The sequence below is a fragment of the Ctenopharyngodon idella genome, chromosome 23 (assembly GCF_019924925.1).
Source record: "Ctenopharyngodon idella isolate HZGC_01 chromosome 23, HZGC01, whole genome shotgun sequence".
Taxonomy (NCBI): Eukaryota; Metazoa; Chordata; class Actinopteri; order Cypriniformes; family Xenocyprididae; genus Ctenopharyngodon; species Ctenopharyngodon idella.
In genome coordinates this window covers 7,345,260-7,366,190 of record NC_067242.1, presented here as the reverse complement: position 1 = coordinate 7,366,190, position 20,931 = coordinate 7,345,260, and the positions used below count along the sequence as shown (strand labels likewise).

Here is a 20,931-nt window from a genome sequence, read left to right as displayed (position 1 = left end):
TTTCTGGGCCAGTCGGAGTGAAATGCGGCGCTAACAGAGTCTCATGAGTCGTGCACAAAGACCAAGGTCAAGATTTTCATTAAATGATACATTAAATTTAGTTTTGTTTTCCACCAATCCACCATCGTATACCTCCAGAATTCCTGGAATATACGACGTGTCGCATGGGATCCTTCTGTGATACTTTTGTCTTTTTGAAAGCTTGATGCTGGTCGCTATTCACTCCCATTATATGGACGAGCGCAAGTGGGACATTTTTTAAAAATTCTCCTTTTGTGGTCCGAAAAAGAAAGAAGGGCATACAACATTAGAACAACACCAGGGTGTGTAAATGATGACTTTGTTTTCATTTTAGGGTGAACTAACCCTTTAAGTGAGCTTACTAAATAAAAACATAAAAGCATTAAAAAAAAAATCACAGGACAGTCTGAGCAACTTCTGTATATACTGTATTTGCACTGACTGGTCTACCATCTGCATCTTAAATGCACTTTAACATAAATTATATAATACTTACACACACACAAACACAATTTATCACTGTAAATACTGCACACTGCCACTGATCCAGATGAATACATTTCAGCTCTTGGCACAAAAATTGCAAATTTTCACAAGCCATGAAAGCAGAATTATTGATTGTTTTGTAGGAAGCAGACATTTTATGCTGCTTGTAATTTAACTTATAGAAAACCCTCTACATATGGATTGCCTTTTCCTTCCAGAATTTCTCAACTTACAAGACATCTTTTATCCAAACACTGCAATTTTTCTCAAACTATGATGTGTGTTTTCTTACAGCGCTCTGTTTGCTTTGGCTGGTGTGACGGCAGCAGATATATGAGCTTCATGTACAGGCTGCTCCCAATGCACACCAGTCTCGCTCTGGTTTTATTGAACCGTATTCTATATTTAGATTTTAATTTATATATACTTGTGTGCTACTGATTTTATGGGGAAACTGGAAAATACAGTGCATAAACACATAACACACATAAATACATTTTTAACCCATAAATAAACAGTAAACTTTTAATAAACGACTGAGTCACAGTCAGAAAATAAACAAGAGTGACTCTTATATAACAGAGTAAGCTATAAAATCATATCTAAACACATCCTGCCTGCTGTTTTCAAGGTGCAAAATTAAATTAGTCCATAAATGGTGTTAAAAGACTAGACCAGGGATTAGATTCACAAACCTTTTTGTCAGCCGAACCCTCTTGAACTGAGAGTTTGCCCTTAATATTTAAATAATTCAACAACATGTTGTTGCTCAATACCATAATTTATAAATGTTTGTGTAAGTACTTTAAACAGCTGTAAGTGATTTTTTGGAAGACAACGCATAACCTGTCGCAACTGCTTGACAGATCAGAAATCACACTTGAATTTCAAAGTTTTTTAATTTGAATACTTGTCTCTCTGCGACAGCTTTTGGCTCTAAAAACAGCAAAATATTACCTGACAGCGGCCCAGCCAATCAGAAACATTGCCCTGTTTATTTGAGCAGTCGCAAATGGTTTGAGACTCGGGACTTTCAGTTAAACAATGGAGGAAAGGGGAAAATCTGTTTGGAAACATTATTTTTGTAACCCTGTTTGATGCAACTAGGGGTGCAGAAATGGTACAGCAGCTGCTGTAAATGAGGTAAACATCTTACCAACACTTTGATGATGCATTTGAACACTATTTTAACTCATTGGGGATTAGAGATGAAGGAATAAAAATAAAAATCTCTCATTGAAGATAAAGACAACCTGCCAGTAAAAGAAATGTAGCGTCGTACCTTTGCAGGCTCGGCGGTGTGTGATGGGTTTGGCCATGTCCCTGTAGAATCCCTCTTTGCAGTAATGGCAGTGGCGTCCGGCGGTGTTGTGTCTGCAGTTCATACACACTCCTCCACTCTTACGGCCCGAGAGCTTATATAACTCCATGTTAAAGCGACAGCGTCGAGCATGCAGGTTACAGTTACATGCTATAAAAAAAAGAGAGGGTAAACACATTATTGATGAAAGCTACATATCAATGTTTTTTATGAATATGCATATGGTGTTTTTCTCAAAAATACATTATCACTAAAAGGGTTTTACAGTCTGACACTATATATATATATATATATATATATAGGAGAAGCTTTTGAGCTCAACAAAGAACATTTTATTCTCTTGTTTTTTAGTTCTGGGGTTTAAAGAAGCCTAAAAAGCAAACCACTGATCGGCAGAACCTGTAATGAAACATCCATCCATCCATCCATCCATGGTTAGCAAGTCTGACTGGTAACCCAAATTACCCAAATGACCCTGCTCCAGGTGTGCTGTGTTACGGTTTGCAGTGTGTGAGTTCACTACTCCTATCTATCTATCCATTTATCCATCCATCTATCCATCTATCTATCTGGCAGCAACTCAATGCATTTAGACATGTAGACATGGCCAAGATGATCTGCTGAAGTTCAAACTGATCATCAGAATGGGGAAAAAAGGTGATTTAAGTGACTTTGAACTTGGCATGGTTGTGAACTTGGCAACCATCTCTAGGGTTTACTGAAAAGGGTCAGAGAAAATATCAGAGGAGAATGACCAGACTGGTTTGAATTGACAGAAAGGCAACAGTAACTCAAAATAAGCACACAAGGTTCGCAGAAGAGCATCTCTGAACACACAAGACGTCCAACCTTGAAGCAGATGAGCTCCAGCAGCAGCAGGTGACACTCCTGTCAGCTAAGAACAGCACACTGAGGCTACAATTCACACAGGATCACCAAAATTGGATGATAGAAGATTGGAAAAACGGGATGAGTCTCGATTTCTGCTGCGACACTCAGATGGCAGGGTCAGATTTTGGCGTAAACAACATGAAAGCATGAATCCATCCTGCCTTGTATCAACGGTTCAAGCTGATGCTGGTGTATTGGTGTGAGGGATATTTTCTTAGCACCCCGTAGTACCAATTGAGCATCATTTAAACGCCACAGCCTACCTGAGTATTGTTGCTGACCATGCCCATCTTTTTATGACCATCTTCTGATGGCTTCTTCCAGCAGGATAACACACCATGTCACAAAGCTCAAATCATCATGGTTTCTTGAACATACATGACAGTGAGTTCACTATACTCAAATGTCTTCCACAGTCACCAGATCTCAATCCAATAGAGCACCTTTGGGATGTGGTGGAACGGGATGTGCTATATATTACGTTCAAATGTCTGCTTTAAAAAGGTAAAAGGTTTAATCTTTTTTTATTTATTTAAAATGCATGCCTGTTTTATCATGAAGTGTTTGATTTTGTCCGTGGGCATGTGCATGTGTGTGTGTCTGTTATTACAGGGCCAATTTGTATGGAATTCTGTGGTTAATGAAACCTGCTCGGGCCATTCCCTAACACACACACCATCTGCTGCTCTGTGTGAGTGTGTGTGTGTGTGTGTCATGGGGCTCATGAAAAGGGGGTGTAATTTCAGGGGGATTCTGGGCTAAAGTCAACAGGGTGAGATTACAGCAAATTCAGCTCGATAAACGTCTGCAGGCGATGTGTGTGTGTGTGTGCGAACGCGCTGTAAGGGTGTGTGCATTTCTCCAAATGAAATTCCAAACGTGTGACAAAAAGAACACACAGATTCACACCCAAATAAAAAGCTACAGTCTCAAACACACAAATGCACAAGATTGAATTATTAAAGCATACAGTCCAGTCTAACTGTGAACTGTTTTTAGGGCGTTTCCAGATGGGGGTCTGATTTGAGCAAGAAGGATTTGGAAAGGAGCGCAGGTTTTCTGATATCTCTCAGCGCTGCGTTTGTGCCTTGAGCGTGGTACTTAATCTAAAGTTGTTCCAAGGGTCTTTCTCAATGGCACCCTTCCTCTATTACAAGAGCTTTCCAAACACAGCTGAAAGCACTCAAACCTATTAACCTGAGGTTAGAGCAAACCCAGAGCTCCAGATTCATTTCTGTAAAACAGGAACACTAGTTTGATGGAGCGTGCTCTACAGGTATGCACTGAACTACACCCAAAAACACATTTCTGTCAATGCCATACATCTTGTACTTCATGTTGTGATAGGCACGGTGCAAAATCAGAACTCTGCATATGTTATGTATTATGATGTCTAAATCTTAATATTATACTAACTATAATTAGGGGTTCAAGCACGTAGGATCAGCATTCTCCCATAAAAGCCCAGAAACCGTAAGTCGTAGAAACTTTGAGGGCTGGTAGTATTCACACCGTCTGCAACGTCACCAAGGCTCGGCCTGATGGTGGCGCTACAGCGGTCAAAAGTATGTAATGGCTCATAGCTCCTAAACCATTTGTCGCAGGCTCAAGTGTCTTATATAGTTGGAATCCTTTGCTGGAGATGAACAAAACATGTATGTCAGATTCAATCACCAAAATGTATACAAAAAGTGGGTGTGGCCAATTTTACTTAGGCTATCCCTCTTGAATGGAATGAGATCATTTTAGCAAACTTGGTATACCCATGTACGGACACGTGAAAAATAATGTGGCGACTGGCCACTTAGTGGCGCTATAAAATGAATAAAACACAAAAACAGCTATAGCTACACAACAGTTAGTCCGATTGACTTGAAAACTGGCACTACCGCTGTCAGTCTAATCATTTGTTAAATACTTGAGATTATTTTAAAAACCTACGTTCGCGAATTAGTCCTAGGTTTTTGGATCTATTTCAATAACTGTTAAAAAGCTTTAAAACATATATTTTCTTAGTAAATTGCCTGTTTTGGCTGTATATAGTCTTTGCCATCTTGGCTCAAGACGAACAAAACACACGTATTGGATTCGATCGCCAAAACGTTCAAAGTGGGCGTGAACACTTGTACTAAAATGGCTATCCCTCCTGAATGGAATGAGATAATTTCACCAAACTTGGTACATCTATGTACGGGCTCGGGCTGTGGTCGCATGAAAAAGGACGCGACGACTAGCCACTTGGTGGTGCTGTAAAATGAATAAAACGGCTATAGCTACACAACAGTCAGTCCGATTGACTTGAAAACTGGCATGCGGTGTCTTTGTCCAAGGTACCATGATTGTCTACGAGGAGATCTGCATATCTTGACAAACACGGCCGGCGTTGGCCAATGAATTTCGAGCAGCTGTCAGACAAGGTTAACGGAGGCCGATCGGAACGAAACTCGCTGGGAGAAATTCAAAAGAAATTAGCCACCAGGGGGGCGCCTTCATGTTTTTCACGTGCGTAAAGGATTGTATATCATGAGATTTTTCACACATGCCCACAAAGTTTATACTACATGGTAGAACTCCTCATTCGGAGCAACTTCCACCGCTGTCAATCTAATCGTATGTTAAATATTGGAGATTATTTCAAAATTTTCGTGAACTAGTCCTAGGTTTTTGGCTCTACCTTGATAACTGTTAAAAAGCTTTAAAACATATATTTCCTTAGTAAATTGCCCGTTTTGGCTGTAAATAGTCTAGGTGGTTACAGGCTTGCTAAATAAAACATAATACCTTTTTACGCATATGCTTAAACGCCTTAAATCGCTTGAACTCCATTGATTGCTGCTCGCAGCTATATTTAAACTAATATTGTTGTTCAATCAAGCAATATAAAAACAACAGTGTTTTACCGTGGTGTGCACATCTCGCCACAATGATGCTTGGGTGTTTTGAGTGATTGCCAGTGCATTGCAATTAGGTTGCTAGTCTGTTCTTAAAAAGCTGTACAATTTAAGACATGATTCATGTCCATATAGCACAAAAGGTGAAGGATAATGGTGCTGTTTAATACTTAAGGTTACTAGTTTGTTCAAATCACTAACCTAAAGTATGAGCAACGGTGATAGTGATTCTTGTCTTTGTGAACGCCACTAACAAAAAAGACCAAAACCACAGAATAACACCTTTCACAGAACATCACCTGTGTGCATTAACACACATATGTTTTATCAACTAAGAATAACAGCTCATTAAAAATTCCATCCCTGGTTTTATGTGAGCATAAATATCAGAACATTTGGCTCACAGGTGTTTCTAATTGATTAGGCGTTTCCTGTTGCGTAGATTGTTCACACATGAAAGAGTCGTGAAGTTTCACGGCTCTGTTCAAATCTTTTGTTTTTGCCTGTGAGAGAAAAGCGAGTGATTTTGGATTCTGAAAGAATTAGGAAAATTGGCAAAAGTCGTAACACAAGAGTTGGGTGTAGTCAAAACAGCAATTTGGCAGTGAAGCTACTTTGAAACTGTAGCTGGTCAAGCTACAAGCTACTCATAATTACAAACAAGCTACTAGAAGAAGAAAAAATGCTCTGAAATTACTTAGACAATATTTTTTAAATGTATAACTTCAATGGTACTTTCTTTTTGCAAACGGAACCTTCTACACAAGGCGATTCTAGTTCATTCAGATGATTGTCAAAAATTGATTTAAATAAAATGTGTGAATGAACAGATTCACTAAAATCTCCTTATCACTATATGACAGAAAGAGGACACTTTAAGATAACAGGTTTCATTATTCAAATAAACAATTGTTAAATAAAATGAGCAACAATCTCCAGAACGCTGTACGAAACCTGCCAGGTTCGTTGGCTAGCCTTTCAAAAACTCAACAGGATGGTGATTCAAAACAACCAAAAAACAGGAAAATGTTAGATTAGTCAAGTCAATCTCGCCCTTTAGCGGACATGTTTTTAATCTTTTACCTTCTATTCAACTGAACAGGCATTTCACTCGCTGAAGAGTGACTCACTCCGAAACTCCCAGAAACAGGCAACAGCTGGAAGTTTCTTCTCTGAAGGTTTGGCACAGGACGATAGCGCAGGACTAGCGACGTTGATGAGTTACAGACACGCCGCTGTTATTTCATGCTGGAGATCTCTGACTAAATGCAACATTTTATAAGCTTTATATTTGTTTTGAAATGTCACGATACTTACGCTCACATAAAATGGAGTAATAGGGTGCTGAGAATGCTTTTATTTATTAAATTTACTTAATTGGTTACATGTGTTTAGACGAGCCAAACATAAAAGGTGGCATTTAGTATTTTTGGTTTACAGGCATCTTTCAGACTGTTTAGATACTGCTGGACTGAACAGGAAATATAGAAATCCACTCCAAATTTCTAGATGGCTTTGGCTTTACAAGAGCACAAACAATTTTTTTAATAAGTACTTCGACAAATGTGTCCTTTGAATCGCAGCACGCAAAGAAACAAAACGACAAGCTAGTTCCAAAACACATAATTGTTGGCAGACTAACAAATAAACAGGAAGATAAACACATCTCTACAAGGTTTCTCTACAGCATCACAGCTTTATATCATTAACGCTCTGTGTGGCGTTTTTTTCCCCCTCGGAAGCAGCATGTTTTGGTTTGTGACGTATAGGAAATCTAAGGCAGTAAAAGTGGGCTTGTGCGTGTGTTTAATGAGGATATGGTTAGTACTCATGCTTCCAGTGTCCTGTGCAGGTGGCCGTGACTAGCATACATATACAGACATACATATAGGCTGCGTCCAAAATTGCATACTCTCTTGAGTAGGTACTTATTTTGAATAACTTTGCAGCCGCTAAAAAATACGTTCTATACAGTATGATCTGGACATACTACATTCGCCATGTTGTCATTATCATGTGACCTACCAGTGTCAATTTGGTCGCGTCACAGCCATTCACAAATCCTCTCCTGGGATAGTAAAGGCTGCATCTGAAAATCGCATACTTCCCTACTATATAGTAGGCGAAAAACAGTATGTGACAAAATAAATATGTCCGAATTGTCTGGCAAAAAGTACCCGGATGACCTACTACTTCTGGTGAGATTCTAAAGTGTGCATACAATGGACACTTTACAATCCCATGAGGCCACGGGAGAGGATTTGTGAAAGGTAGTGAAGCGACGCAACTGACGCTGGTAGGTCACATGATAATGACAACATGACAAATGTAGTACATCCGGATTACATTCATACTATATAGAACAATCGTGAAGTAATTCACTGTGAAGTAATCAAAATAAGTACCTACTCAAGAGAGTATGTGATTTAGGACGCAGCCAAAGTGTCCATAGTATGCACACTTCAGAATCTCACAGGAAGTAGTAGGTCATCTGAGTACTTTTTGCCTACTCTTTTATGAGTACTGTGAATGAGTACTGTGAATTCAGATACTTATTTTGTCACATACTGTTTTTCGCCTACTATATAGTAGGGAACTAGGGCAATAAACAATATCATATCGAGATCGCACAGCGGAAATAAACGCAACAACAGCCAGTCAGCGCATGCTGCTAATAAGTGATTTCTGCGTGTCTCTGTGTGAATGAACGGCGCGGTTTCGTTTGATGCACAATCTCATGTCATGGTGTCATGGTGCTCAGTTTATGAACACATAGGGTCCTATTTTAACGATCTAAGCGCATGGTCTAAAGCGCACAGCGCAAGTGCACTTAGGGCGTGTCTTTTGTCTTTAAACTAGCACTTTTGCTAGTTTAAAGACGGGAAAAATGGTCGGCGCACCCGGCGCATTGTCTAAAAAGGGAAGTGTTTTGGGCATAACGTGCAATAAACCAACCAGAGTCTCGTCTCCCATTCCATTTAAAAGCCAGTTGCGCTCGCACCATGGCGGATTCGCTATTTACAAAGCGGAATAGCTGAACGCGTCTATAGTGAGGAAACGGATCTGCTCGTGCGGGAGGTTAAAGACCATCTACGGGAAAAGCCGGATTCCACCAAAGCATTTTTATCTTTATGCATACAATAATAATCTTTTACATTGTAATTCTTTTATTTTTAATATTTGGCATGTTTGTGTGCTGCTGCACTTCCCTGTGTGTATAAACAAATATTGCGCCATTGACTTTAGAGCAGGTTTCAGTTGGTCAATGTCACAGTCTATTTCAGTTGCCTCAAAATAGCAACACGCCAACAACGCGCCTGAACACAACTCGTTTTCAGACCAGCACACCCATGGGCGCACAAATGGGCGCAAATGCATTTGCTATTTAAACAACGTGGCTCAGGACGTGAAAATGATAACTGCGTTGGGCTGTAACTAGCAAAAAACACTTGCCTGGCACCACATTGTCCCAGGTGTATGATAGGGCCCATAAACTTCAACTCCAGAGCTGCGTTAAGAGTCACTTCACAAGCGCTTCATTTGAGGAAAAACGACAGTCAAATACACACCGAAACCGAAACTAATACTGAAAGATCTTCACGACAAACCGTCAAAATAAAAGTTTGGTTTAACTTCTAGAATTTCTGACAGAAATAGATCACTGCTGTATACTAAAATGTACTTCTCAAAGTAATAATAATAATAATAATAATTTTATTTCTAAGGAATATCATACAACTAAGATATATTTTCATCCATTTTTTAAAATGCATACAGTTCTGTTGTGCTGCATCTTATTGGACAAAAAATAAAAATGCGATGTTTTGTTGTAAATTAAGTTATATTTTCATTTGATTACATTTTAAAAGCTTGATTAAAAGTTTATATAAATTTGTATTAAATCATAAAACACAGAATACCAAAATAATAAAACAGAAAACACAGAATTTAGGGAAAAATAAAATGGATTTCATGCGGCCCTAAATTAAAAGGTAGCTACTCTTTGGAGTTTAATTGTGAACAAACAAAAGTTTACATTCATTCTTAATGAAAGCATTTCCTTCCCCATTAATGGTAAATTAATATTTTGATAAATATCAATATTGTATGATAGGGAAAAAAATATTGTGATAATATTTTTGGCCATAACGCCCAGCCCTATAGGGAACTACTATATAGTTTAACTTAATTTAACTGTCAGACCCTCCATTTGTGGTCCGCCACTCATTAGTCTGTTATAACTCTGCTAATCTCTTTGTCCTTGTTCTCTCAGCTGAATGGGGGGATGATTTTAACGAGATCACACTGAACGACTGCCAGGTCGGGCACAAAATCGACGGGAGTCCTTGGCGTGTGTTGAGGCGAGAAAACGAGGGAGTCGAGCGTGTACTGGGGGTCATTTGGAGACGGGGCCACCAAACCAGAGCAGATGGCATGAGAAGAGGCAGAGCAAGAGGTGAGAGGAGACATAAAAATAGGAAATGCAGAGAGCTCTGAATTGAATTCTGGGTTTAATTACACAAAAGAAAACTAAACTATCAGCAAACTCTCATCTGGACGTGACAGAGACGTGTAGAGGAGCACAGGGAAAGACAGAGTGGACAGGAAGAATTAGATGAGGCAGAGAGATTTATGGGAGACATTAGCGATACTAATGGAGTGTCAGGACTGCCCGACTGGAGCATTTGGACACGATATATCTTTCCTGACACAATGATTAATACATTTACACTATTCAGCTAATTTGTCGTTCAGCAATAATACTGCTGTCTGATAAGACAAGATAAATATCTGCAGCTGCTACTGATCTTTAACATATGGATATACGTACATCTATAGATATTAGCTAGAATCCCTATAAAAACTACCGTTATGGTACAATCATGGTATCAGATATTGCATATATTAATACGGTACTCTTTTCGTACCATGGTACAAGTACCATGGTACGAAAAGAGTACCATATAAATATATGCAATACTATAGGTAAGGTTTTGCAACCCCAAAAAGAAGGTATAAAACTGAATGAAAAATGAAAATAAAATAAAAAAAATAAAAAAATAACTTTTTTTTATTTTTATGACTTAATTTTAATTTTATATATATATATATATATATATATATATATAAAATGGTCAGTGAAAAGACAAGCTAAACTGAAAATAATAAAAATATAAAATTATATAGGCTATATAGTTTTATAAACTAGGCTATATAGTTTTAGACCAAATGTTAGTATGTAGTACTACTTAACTATATTTAACATAAATTAATGACATTTTTTCATAAACTGCTTAATTTCTCTGGATTTAGTCAAATTCACTGAACAGAAAGTGTTTGCTTTATAAAACCCTATATTGCAAAAGTCTGTGTTGATAAATTGATGCATCTGAAACATTTTCTGCAGGGTTTAGCATAATATGCCGATCAAAAATACGTTCACACCTATGCTTCTGCTACACGGCGCTGCTTAGGCCAAAAGAAATAAACGTTGCTTTCGTGTACGGTGTGAAACAGTTCTCTCACACCGCTGTCAGCAGCGTTCTGCTCTGAGCGTGGACTGTTCAGATGTGTCCAAAGAGAAGAGGTTTATGTAAAGATTAACATACTGCAAGACAGACATACACAAACACAAATCTCCGTCCTGCACTCGTGTGTCAGTCTGTATGTATTCTATGGAATGTATCCAGAATTAATACAGATACAGCCGAAGAGATCCAAACTCAATAAATCAAGTTCAGACCTGAGATGTGATGAGAATTAACCTTCACGTTTTCGCAAAGTGATCGTTTCATAACACCACACTGTAGCTCTGTTCCAAATGTACTGAGCTGCCTAGCTAGACAGCAACATAATTACGCTGCTTTAGATGTCTTATTTGGGACAAATTTAATGCAAATCTAAAGTGCTGTACAGAAAAGCCAATCCCAGAAGACACACTGACAAACACCAGTGTGGAAATTAGAGTATCACATCATTAATTTAGCAAAATACTACCATCAAACTCTACTGAAATCAATTATGAGTCACTATTTCAATAGTCACAGTTGATTTTTGATGGCAGCATTTTTACATATGAAGAGCGTTTCATATCATTCTATGACAGTTAAGGCAAATTCACACCGAAAACGATAACTATAAAGATACTGATAACTATATTAGTGTCGACACCAATGCACAATAACGTCCTGTTTATTATAAGCGCATCTGCTGCTTTAAATGCTCGAGCTCTTTAAAGCTGAGTAGATTCTGATTGGCTGTCAATGTTTTTAGCATTCATTAGCTGGAAAAAATAGTTCCGAATCGTTGTCGTTATCGTTATTCTCATAGAATATGAGAATATTTTTGTAGTTATCATTATTAGTTGTTGTTTAAAAGACTAAATGGAGATGAATAATGACACTGTTGTCTTTTTAGAGCTGCTTTACATTTGAAATTGTATTTAGGGGTTCTAGCGTGTAGTGCTCAAACCCTATTGAAACGGTTAAAATTTCCAAGGATCAGCATTCTCCCCTAAAAGTGATCAGGGCAGACCAAACTGTAAGTCGTAGAGACTTGAAACTTTGAGGGCTGGTAGTACTCACACCGTACACACACCAAGGCTCGCACTGATCGGCCTGACGGGGGTGCTACAGTGGTCAAAATTACAAAATGGCTCATAACTCCCAAACCATTTGGCATAGGCTCAAGTTGGAAATTTTCTGGTATTTTGGATTTTTTTAAAAACCTACATTTGCAAACTAGTCGTAAGTTTTTGTGAAAAAGGACATGGCGACTGGCCACTTGGTGCCGCTATAACAGGGAAAAAAACATGAAAATGGCTGTAACTACTTCACTTCGTCCGATTGAATACTGGCGATTATAAAAAGTAAGTGCGATTATATGTCCGATTATAAAAATTGGCATGCAGTGTCTTTGCCCGAGATGCCACGATTGCCTATGAGGACATTGACATATATTAAAAAAACATGTCCGCCATCGGCCAATGAAATTTGAGCAGCTATCAGAAAAGGTTAACGAGGCTGATCGTAACAAAACAAAAGAACAAAAGAAATCGGCCTTGGCGTTTTTCACGTGCGTAAAGGATTGTGTACTGGGTGATTTTTCGCACACGCACCACATGGAAGAACTCCTTATTCTGAGCAACTTTGCCTCTAGGACCGCTGCTGTCCATCGAATCGTTTGTTAAATATTTGTGATTATTTCAAAAACTTTGGCGAACTAATCCTAGGTTTTTGGCTCAACCTCGATAACTGTTAACAAGCTTTAAAAACCATAAATTTCCTATGATAAATTGCCTGTATTCACTGTAAATGGTCTTTTCCATATGATTACAGGCTTGCTAATTAAAACATTATACCTTTTTACGCATGTGCTTAAAGGCCTTAAAGCGCTTGAACCCCAATAATTGTTGCTCGCAGCTATATTGTTTTTATAATTTAAGAACTTTGCAACATTAATACTGATATTTTCTTGTTTATTACTGTGATAAAGCGCTATATCACTGACTTGACGTATCTTCCTACGTGCTTTTAGGATGCCTATGTAGGCAGTAGTCTTGGAACAGTTTTGGAACAGCTAATGAGGATTGAACAACTACTACATTTTAAGAAGAAAACAGTTGCGTAACTTACGTAAACACTCGTTGGCTTCTTTCGCAGTGGCGCGCTGCCAGGGCCGGTCGTAGTGAAACGGTTTGCAGCGGTCACACTCCGGACCCTCTGTATTGTGTTTGCATTCACACACCAGCTTTCCGTCCTTCTCTCGCACACACCTGGAGGCGTGGCCGTTACATTTACACCTCCCGCCCACTTGGAAGTCGCCAACTGCGTAATAATACGTAGCGGGAGGCCCGAGCGGGTCTTCGCTCTCGCGTCCCGACATGGGCAGCGCTCTGGTGTGCTGCGGGCGACTGAAGACCACTCGAATGTCTGTGACCGTCACCCAGTCCTGTAGAACAGGGCTCGAGTCGAAGTCCTTCCCCGATGGGCGTCCGTCCAGCGTGCTGAAAGCGATAAGGCCGCCGGAAAGTGGGTAGAGATCGGTGTGTCCGTCCGTGCATAATGCTTCCTGCTCGTTTTGCTTGGTAATTGCAGCTTTGTTGGGTCGGTTGTACATGCGACGGCACTGCGACGAGTAGAATTGGTAGGGGGTCCAAGTGCGGCCATAGTCCATGCTCTTATAGATGGCCAGGGATTCGGGACGTGGGGAACAGAACTGCAGGCTGACATACGTAATTTCGAACTTCTTCCCGAGCGACAGTGTGAGTGTCACATTGAGCGGTGAGCCCTGCAGGTTCTCTGATTGCCAGCATGTGAGGTTGTGGGCGGAGTTTAGGTCAGTGAGGTAGGTGGGAGGGTGCGCGTGGCGAGGGTCCGATGCGTCGCAGACTTGGCACGTGCGCACGGCGGGACGGTCGTCACGTTCCACTAAACTGCATGAGCGAGACGCCGGCCGCCCGCAGACGCTCGACACACTGACCTCCTGACCGAACGCTGCATTGATGAACTCCGGGATACATCGGCGGGCGGCACCCGTCTCGTCATAGCAGGGGTCCGTCGGTGTCACTTGAGGCCCGGTGAATGGGTTGGGACTGTGGCTAGAGGCTTGAAACACAGTAAGCAAAGAAAGCAAGTTCCGAATACTCCACATGATGTCACGGGAGAGAATGATGAATGTGGGATGGGGAGAAACGTATCCAGATGGATGGGTAGAGAGGGGGAAGTCAAATAAACAAATATGGTTGAAGCGTCTCCTCAGACTTGCGGAGTCTGGCGTACGTGTGATATCTCGGAACGACGACCCAGCCAGAAAACGTCCAGTAGATAGACGACTTTCCCGGGATCAACCCTTGGCAGTGTGCGTCTGGAAATGGAACGGCACAAAATGTCAATAAATCAAATGAAACTCAGTAAGTCAACTATATTCATGCACCGTAAGATTTATATAGTACTCTAAAAGACTATTACCAAAAAATAATGGTATTACAGTGATACCACAGCACAAATGATGTGCATTAAAGAAAATGCCCCCCCCCCCCCCAAAAAAAAAAAAAAACATGACAGAAAACAGGTCTATTAATATAAGGCACTCGCCACAAATATGATACAAAACAGATCCTAAAAAAGAAAAAAAACAACAACTTATTTTTCAACAAATGGTCAGTGAAAAAAGGAGCTTAACCTTTATAAAGTGCAACTTAAAGAAATAATAAATATGAGCAGTTATATATGACTAAATTTAAAAATGAAGAATAAATATATAAAAATTAAAATAAATTTAAAAATAAAAACAAATAAAATAAATAAATGTAAATAAATACAATACATTTAAAAATTAAAAATAAATATAAATAAAAATAAAATATTTGAATAAATATAAATTAATATAAATAAGTATTTTTTATTTATATTAAAATACATTTAAAAATTAAAAATAAATATAAATAAAAAATAAAATATTTAAAAAAAACATGAAAAAATAAATATAAATACATTTTAAAATAAATAAAGAAAACGTAAATATAAATGAATAAATAAAAATTAAAATAAATAAAAAATATAATACATTTAAAAATAAATAAACAGGCAAAATATCTCAAAATAGTTAAGAGCTAAATTAAGCTGTCACTTAATAGGGCCTGGATAGTTTGGATCAAATGTTGTATTGTAGTTATTGATAAACTAACACTAAATTAAATACTACACTAGTTAATAGACACATCAGTAAGTTGTTAAATATAAAGCAGCTACTTCATATTTAAGCTGTTTAGTAGTTTTAAATACTAACGTTGCAAATATTTGCAATCATTTGTAAAATTTGCTGCCATGATGCTAGTGTGATGTGGTTGGTCGACAGAACAGCGCTATGCAGTTGCAAAGGTGTTCTAATTAGATTTTAGTGTGCTGCTATGCAGTTGCTAGGGTGGTTGCTAAGTGATTGCTTACAGACCCAAATCAAAAGTGTCCCTAGATATGCTCAGGTTCCTCCTTCAATGCACACCCGTTTAATGGTTCATCAGGTGAAAGTGGTGATCACTCAGCACACTCTCCTCAACAACACACATGATTTGATGAATCATTCATGTCTGGAGCACAAACGCGGCACACGCTGAACTTTAAGTGTTAAGGGAATGAGCAACAATAATAGTGACGCTTGTGCAAGTGTGTTTAGAAATGCTCATTAATAGACATTTCAACCAAAAGAGCCATTTCAGGAAAACCACGCATGCCGAAATGCACCGCAGCTGTTATTTGATGGGTTAATTCTGTCTTGGTAAACACATGCTGAGATTCCTAATGTTTTTGTGGGGCCGTTGGGGATTTGAATGAGAGGGTTTAATATAATGTTGCTTTTTTTCTATGAAATGGTGATATTTATCTTGTTTTAAAACAAAGAAAGCATACTACCTCTACTGCTGGAGGAATCTGCGGTCACAGTCCATTCCACATCCTATGTGCCATGTTCCAGACAGACACCGAACGTATAAAACTCGATACTCTCAAACTCTCCTGATGCTTCGATCCGCAGGTCCACGCACATATGATCTGCCGGGGGGGAATCTGATGAGATCCGCACGCTGTTTAGAGTTAATGAGAAACAGTCTGACATGAGCGTGTATCTGAGCCGAATCACACTTCTACAGCACTACAAAGAGCAATGAACCATGAAACCAGAGTAAAACTCCTCTCTCAGGACCTGTCACTGTGTGTGTGTGATGTGAATATCAATGCGGCTCTTTCTGCTCGGGCCCCTTTGCAGCGGTACAGATGGACCCTCAAATAATGACTGTAAAAGCAACTGCTAAATTCTATAAAAACTATAAAACATTTAAATGCAAGCCAGATGAAATCATCATTATTATTGCGCAATTGGTCAATGAAACGCTCAGATGCATGCAGGTTTCACGTCACAGCTGTTACTACATCGTGCTCTTCCCATGCAATCACAATGAAACTGTCAGGCATCAAAAAGGGAACAAAAGCACCCAAAGTAGTCCATATGACATGCGTGCAAGTCTCCTGAAACCATATGATAGCTATGTGTGAGAAACAAACGAAATGTGATGCTATTTGCTGACAATCTTGACAAGCTCTTCACATCGTGTTCATGATCGAGTCACATCTTTCCAATGATTCAGTTGATTCATTCATTCATTTAACTAACTGAATCAATAGTCCACAAAGCTATAGCGCACTACTTTTAGTACATTTTTATGGTGCTTTTGTGTCCTTTCTCAAGTTTTTGGGCAAGCAAATGATAGCATTAGCATAATGAAGCTACAAAGCCTGACAGTAGTGTGTTTTCGGAGAGAATTGCAGAACATTTGTTATCTATGAAGACACAATAAGCTCTGAAATGGTCCTTTTTTTCTCTCTGTTTCTGCCACATTCTACCAAACTCTCTCTCTCTCTCCACACACACACACACACACACACACACATCTCTTCAGTCACACATCATCAAACACCAAACAGAGAATTAAGCTCATTATTTGACCCTCACGCCGTCAGTCGAACTCTCTCACCCCCACCTCTCTCTTTCTCTACCTCTCTCGATCACTCTAGCATAAACACACACAGACACACACGTATAAGGGGGTCCACAAGTCTAGGACCACTACTGAAAAAGCTTCTATTTTGCAGTCTTTTCTAATTCAGTTTAAACATTTAAGTTATGGACATAACAGTTTGACAAAAAACAATGAGATTGTGATGAAAAAAACTGATGATCATCTTCTCCAGCATTATTTGACAATCTTCCATCATTTTGTGCTTTCATGGGAGCTAAAACATTTTCCACAAATTAGTGACTGACCAATGTCAATATCAAGGAAATTCCCAATATAGGGTCTATATTATTTATTTCAGTTTGCTGAATTTAAATGAACACCACAATATTTACTTGAACTGAATTACTTTTATATTTAAATATTACATATATATATATATATATACACATATATATGTATGTGTGTGTGTGTGTGTGTGTGTGTGTGACCCTGGACCAAAAAACCAGTCATAAGTCGCACGGGTATATTTGTAACAATAGCCAACAATAATATTATTGATTTTTCTTTTATGCCAAAAAACATTAGGATATTAAGTAAAGATCATGATCCATGAAGATATTTTGTAAATTTCCTACCGTAAATATATCAAAAATTTATTTTTGTGAGTGGATATGCATTGCTAAGGACTTCATTTGGACAACTTTAAAGGCGATTTTCTCAATATTTAGATTTTTTGCACCCTCAGATTCCAGATTTTCAAATAGTTGTATCCCGGCCAAATATTGTCCTATCCTAACAAACCATACATCAATGGAAAGCTTATTTATTCAGCTGTCAGATGATGTATAAATCTATTTCAAAATATTGACCCTTATGACTGGTTTTGTGGTCCAGGGTCAAATACATATATATATACTGTTTAGAGCTACAAAAAAACTAACATTTCACATTTCCTAAATTTCCTAAAGTCCTAAAACTTATCTTCCAGAATTAAATGGAAAAAAAATGTCAATGTGGGCTCAGACATTTGGACATCTTTGTATGTATACACACACATTCTGATTGTGTGGTCTTTTTGTGTTTACACAGTGTGTGTGTGTGTGTGTCCACGCCACAACATCATTTACTGACGGATCCGTCTGATTCTGAGGAAGAAATGCACATGCCTCTGATTCACACATACACACATCAGGAGCATGAGACGAAAATAGGTGAAAGGTTTGAGACAAAAAGAGGGACAAATATGGACAGAACCGAGGAAAGGGCCGGTATGTGGGGGGACAGAAAAGATAGATAGTGGCTGAAGATAAAGAACGTCAACGTAGAGATTAAATATATGAGAGAAAGAAAGAGAGAGATGGATCACAATGAAAAATGGACGTCTCTTACAGAATGACTAAATATGGAGAGTCGAGTTTCTCCACCGAGCGAATATGTGTGTGTGTGTGTTACTCGTGAGACTGAATTTATCTGAGACATACACACACAACACAAGTGCACAAGCTCAGATGACAACTAAACACTTTTTAAACACATTTTTTTCATGCTAAAATACTTTCTTGTATCCCAGTGTAAAGAGTTAACTATAAAAATAACATAACTGTCTTGATAATCTTTCATCAAATTATAATAACTTGCTCCACCTCTGAAATGAATTTGCTTTTTGTTTGACATCAACAAGGCTGATGGATAATGTTATCTAATAACTGAGTAAATATTTAGGCTTTGTAAATAGCAAACTCACATTAAGGTCCAGGGATATTATTGATAACTAAAATTAAAACATTTTTGTTAACTGGAATAAAGTTGAAATAAAATATAAATATTAGACGCAAAACTAAAAATAGAAACTGAAAATAAGTAGAAGCACTAAAACAGGTAATAAAAAATAAATAAATAAAACTAATAAAAATAAATTAAACCTAAATAGTAATATTTAAAAAGAACAAAAACTAATAAAAATGACAAAAGCACAAAAAAAGATTAAATTAAAATAAAAACTGAAAATATATATATTAAAAAAAATGTAGAGGATATTCAGTAAGAAAATTGTATCCATAGGGAATTGACTGAGAATTGTGGGAGTTTCATTTGGACTGGAGTCAGACCTGAACAGTGTTATTTTAATACACTCTAAAAAATGCTGGGTTGTTTCAACCCAAATTTGGGTCAAATATGGACAAACCCAACCGTTGAGGTAAATGTTTAAATTACATTTTTAACCCAACAGCTAGGTTTGTCCATATTTAACCCAAATTTGGGATGAAACAACCCAGCATTTTTTAGAGTGTATTAAAATAACACTGTTCAGGTCTGACTCCAGTCCAAATGAAACTCCCAGAATTCTCAATCAATTCCCTATGGATACAATTTTCTTACTGAATATCCTCTTTCAATTGGAAATACATCACATTACGGGAGTAAAATGAGTTGCGAATGCAGTTTCATGTTGAATGTAATGGGAAAGAGAGAGAGAGAGAAATTGGTCTGGACAAACTAATCCAGAGTGTCTCAACAGGGAATAATCACATGTGTTTCATCTGACTACCTTCTTCAATACAAATTTTCCTTTAAGAACTTAAAGATTGCAATAACAAGATATGACAGAGAGGCATGTTTGCTGTCAACATAAATTACTCCAAAGAAAATGGAGGATCAGGGTTGATTTTACTGTACGTATCATATGGCGCACAAGTGTTGATAACTTCAGACCTGCTCTGTTCGAGTCTCGGGTTTGTCCTTCAATTTATAGGAAATTTTTTTCACCTGTTTTAGGGTTCAGCAGGTGAAAATGGTGCATCTGTGCATCAAAGTAACAACAGGACATTATTTGAGGAATCATTCAAGCTTCTTGATAGTTAAAACTGATGCAAGCCATAATGACAAGTTAAATGCATGACTACAAATGTGCGAGTGGAAAGAAATCCGCCTGGTAAAAGAATGCAGCCACTGCGACCAGACCCTTCCCTCTCACACACGGACCAAACCCAGCCCTTACTAAAACAGCAGAACCTGATCCTTAGCCACACACACACACACACACTTACAAAAACACACATGACCACCGGGTCATGCATTGATTGCTGATTTGAAAATAATTTGAAGATAATTTGACAATCTGTGCAGTAATACATCATGTGTTGCATCACAGTTCTGCAATTTTACTTTGGGGACAGAAATGCTGCCAGAGGTTCACTAAAACTAATCTAGCAAAAACCCTTCTTTAGAGACGTCCAAAGACAATATAAAAAATATAAAAAACAATAGAAGTCTATGGCATTTCCTCATTTAGATATATATGCAAATATGTCTGTGGTTTTAGGTGGTGTTAGGTTTTTAATGCATGGGGATTTGTGTATAATAACATGCAAACTTTCACACACAAGTACACACACACACACCTTTTTCCAGTTGACAACAAAAATTTCACCGCTAGGCATCACCAGCTTTGAACTCAGGAGGGAAACCACAAATAATTTTATGAAGTGTTCAAATACTGACAAACACATTTTGTGCACCACTCTTGCTCGCACACACACACACACACACACACACACGTACAAAGTCATAAGGTGCCAAGGCTACAACAGATTGAATCATTTAACGCCGCTCTGCGACTGGACACACTCAGTTTGAGTGTGTGTGTTTTTAGGCACACCCCAAAAGTTACAGCGCAGGAGTTGCACGGCATAGAATAACTTTAGGCGCACACACTCCCACAATTACACTTTTACGGCTGTCACCTGCTATTTTATGACCCCTGACCTCTTGACATGCTTAAAATCACATGCATAAACAGACAGACAAAA

The 20,931-nt window shown here is 38.3% G+C and overlaps 1 protein-coding gene across 6 annotated transcripts in view; it reads right to left on the bottom strand.

The window, feature by feature from the left end:
* Window positions 1–20,931, bottom strand: part of ntn2 (netrin 2) — a 35,085-nt gene that overhangs the window by 10,876 nt on the left and 3,278 nt on the right. For 4 of the 6 annotated variants that reach the window (XM_051882168.1, XM_051882169.1, XM_051882170.1 and 1 more), the window contains 3 exons: window positions 16,020–16,189; window positions 13,245–14,475; window positions 1,790–1,978 (listed from right to left, as the gene is read on the bottom strand). In XM_051882168.1, the coding sequence (XP_051738128.1) occupies window positions 1,790–1,978; window positions 13,245–14,262 (1,207 nt within the window). In that variant the 5' untranslated portion in view covers window positions 14,263–14,475; window positions 16,020–16,189. The remainder of the gene's footprint in view (window positions 1–1,789; window positions 1,979–13,244; window positions 14,476–16,019; window positions 16,190–20,931) is intronic. The other 2 variants (XM_051882172.1, XM_051882173.1) reach the window with 1 other exon arrangement.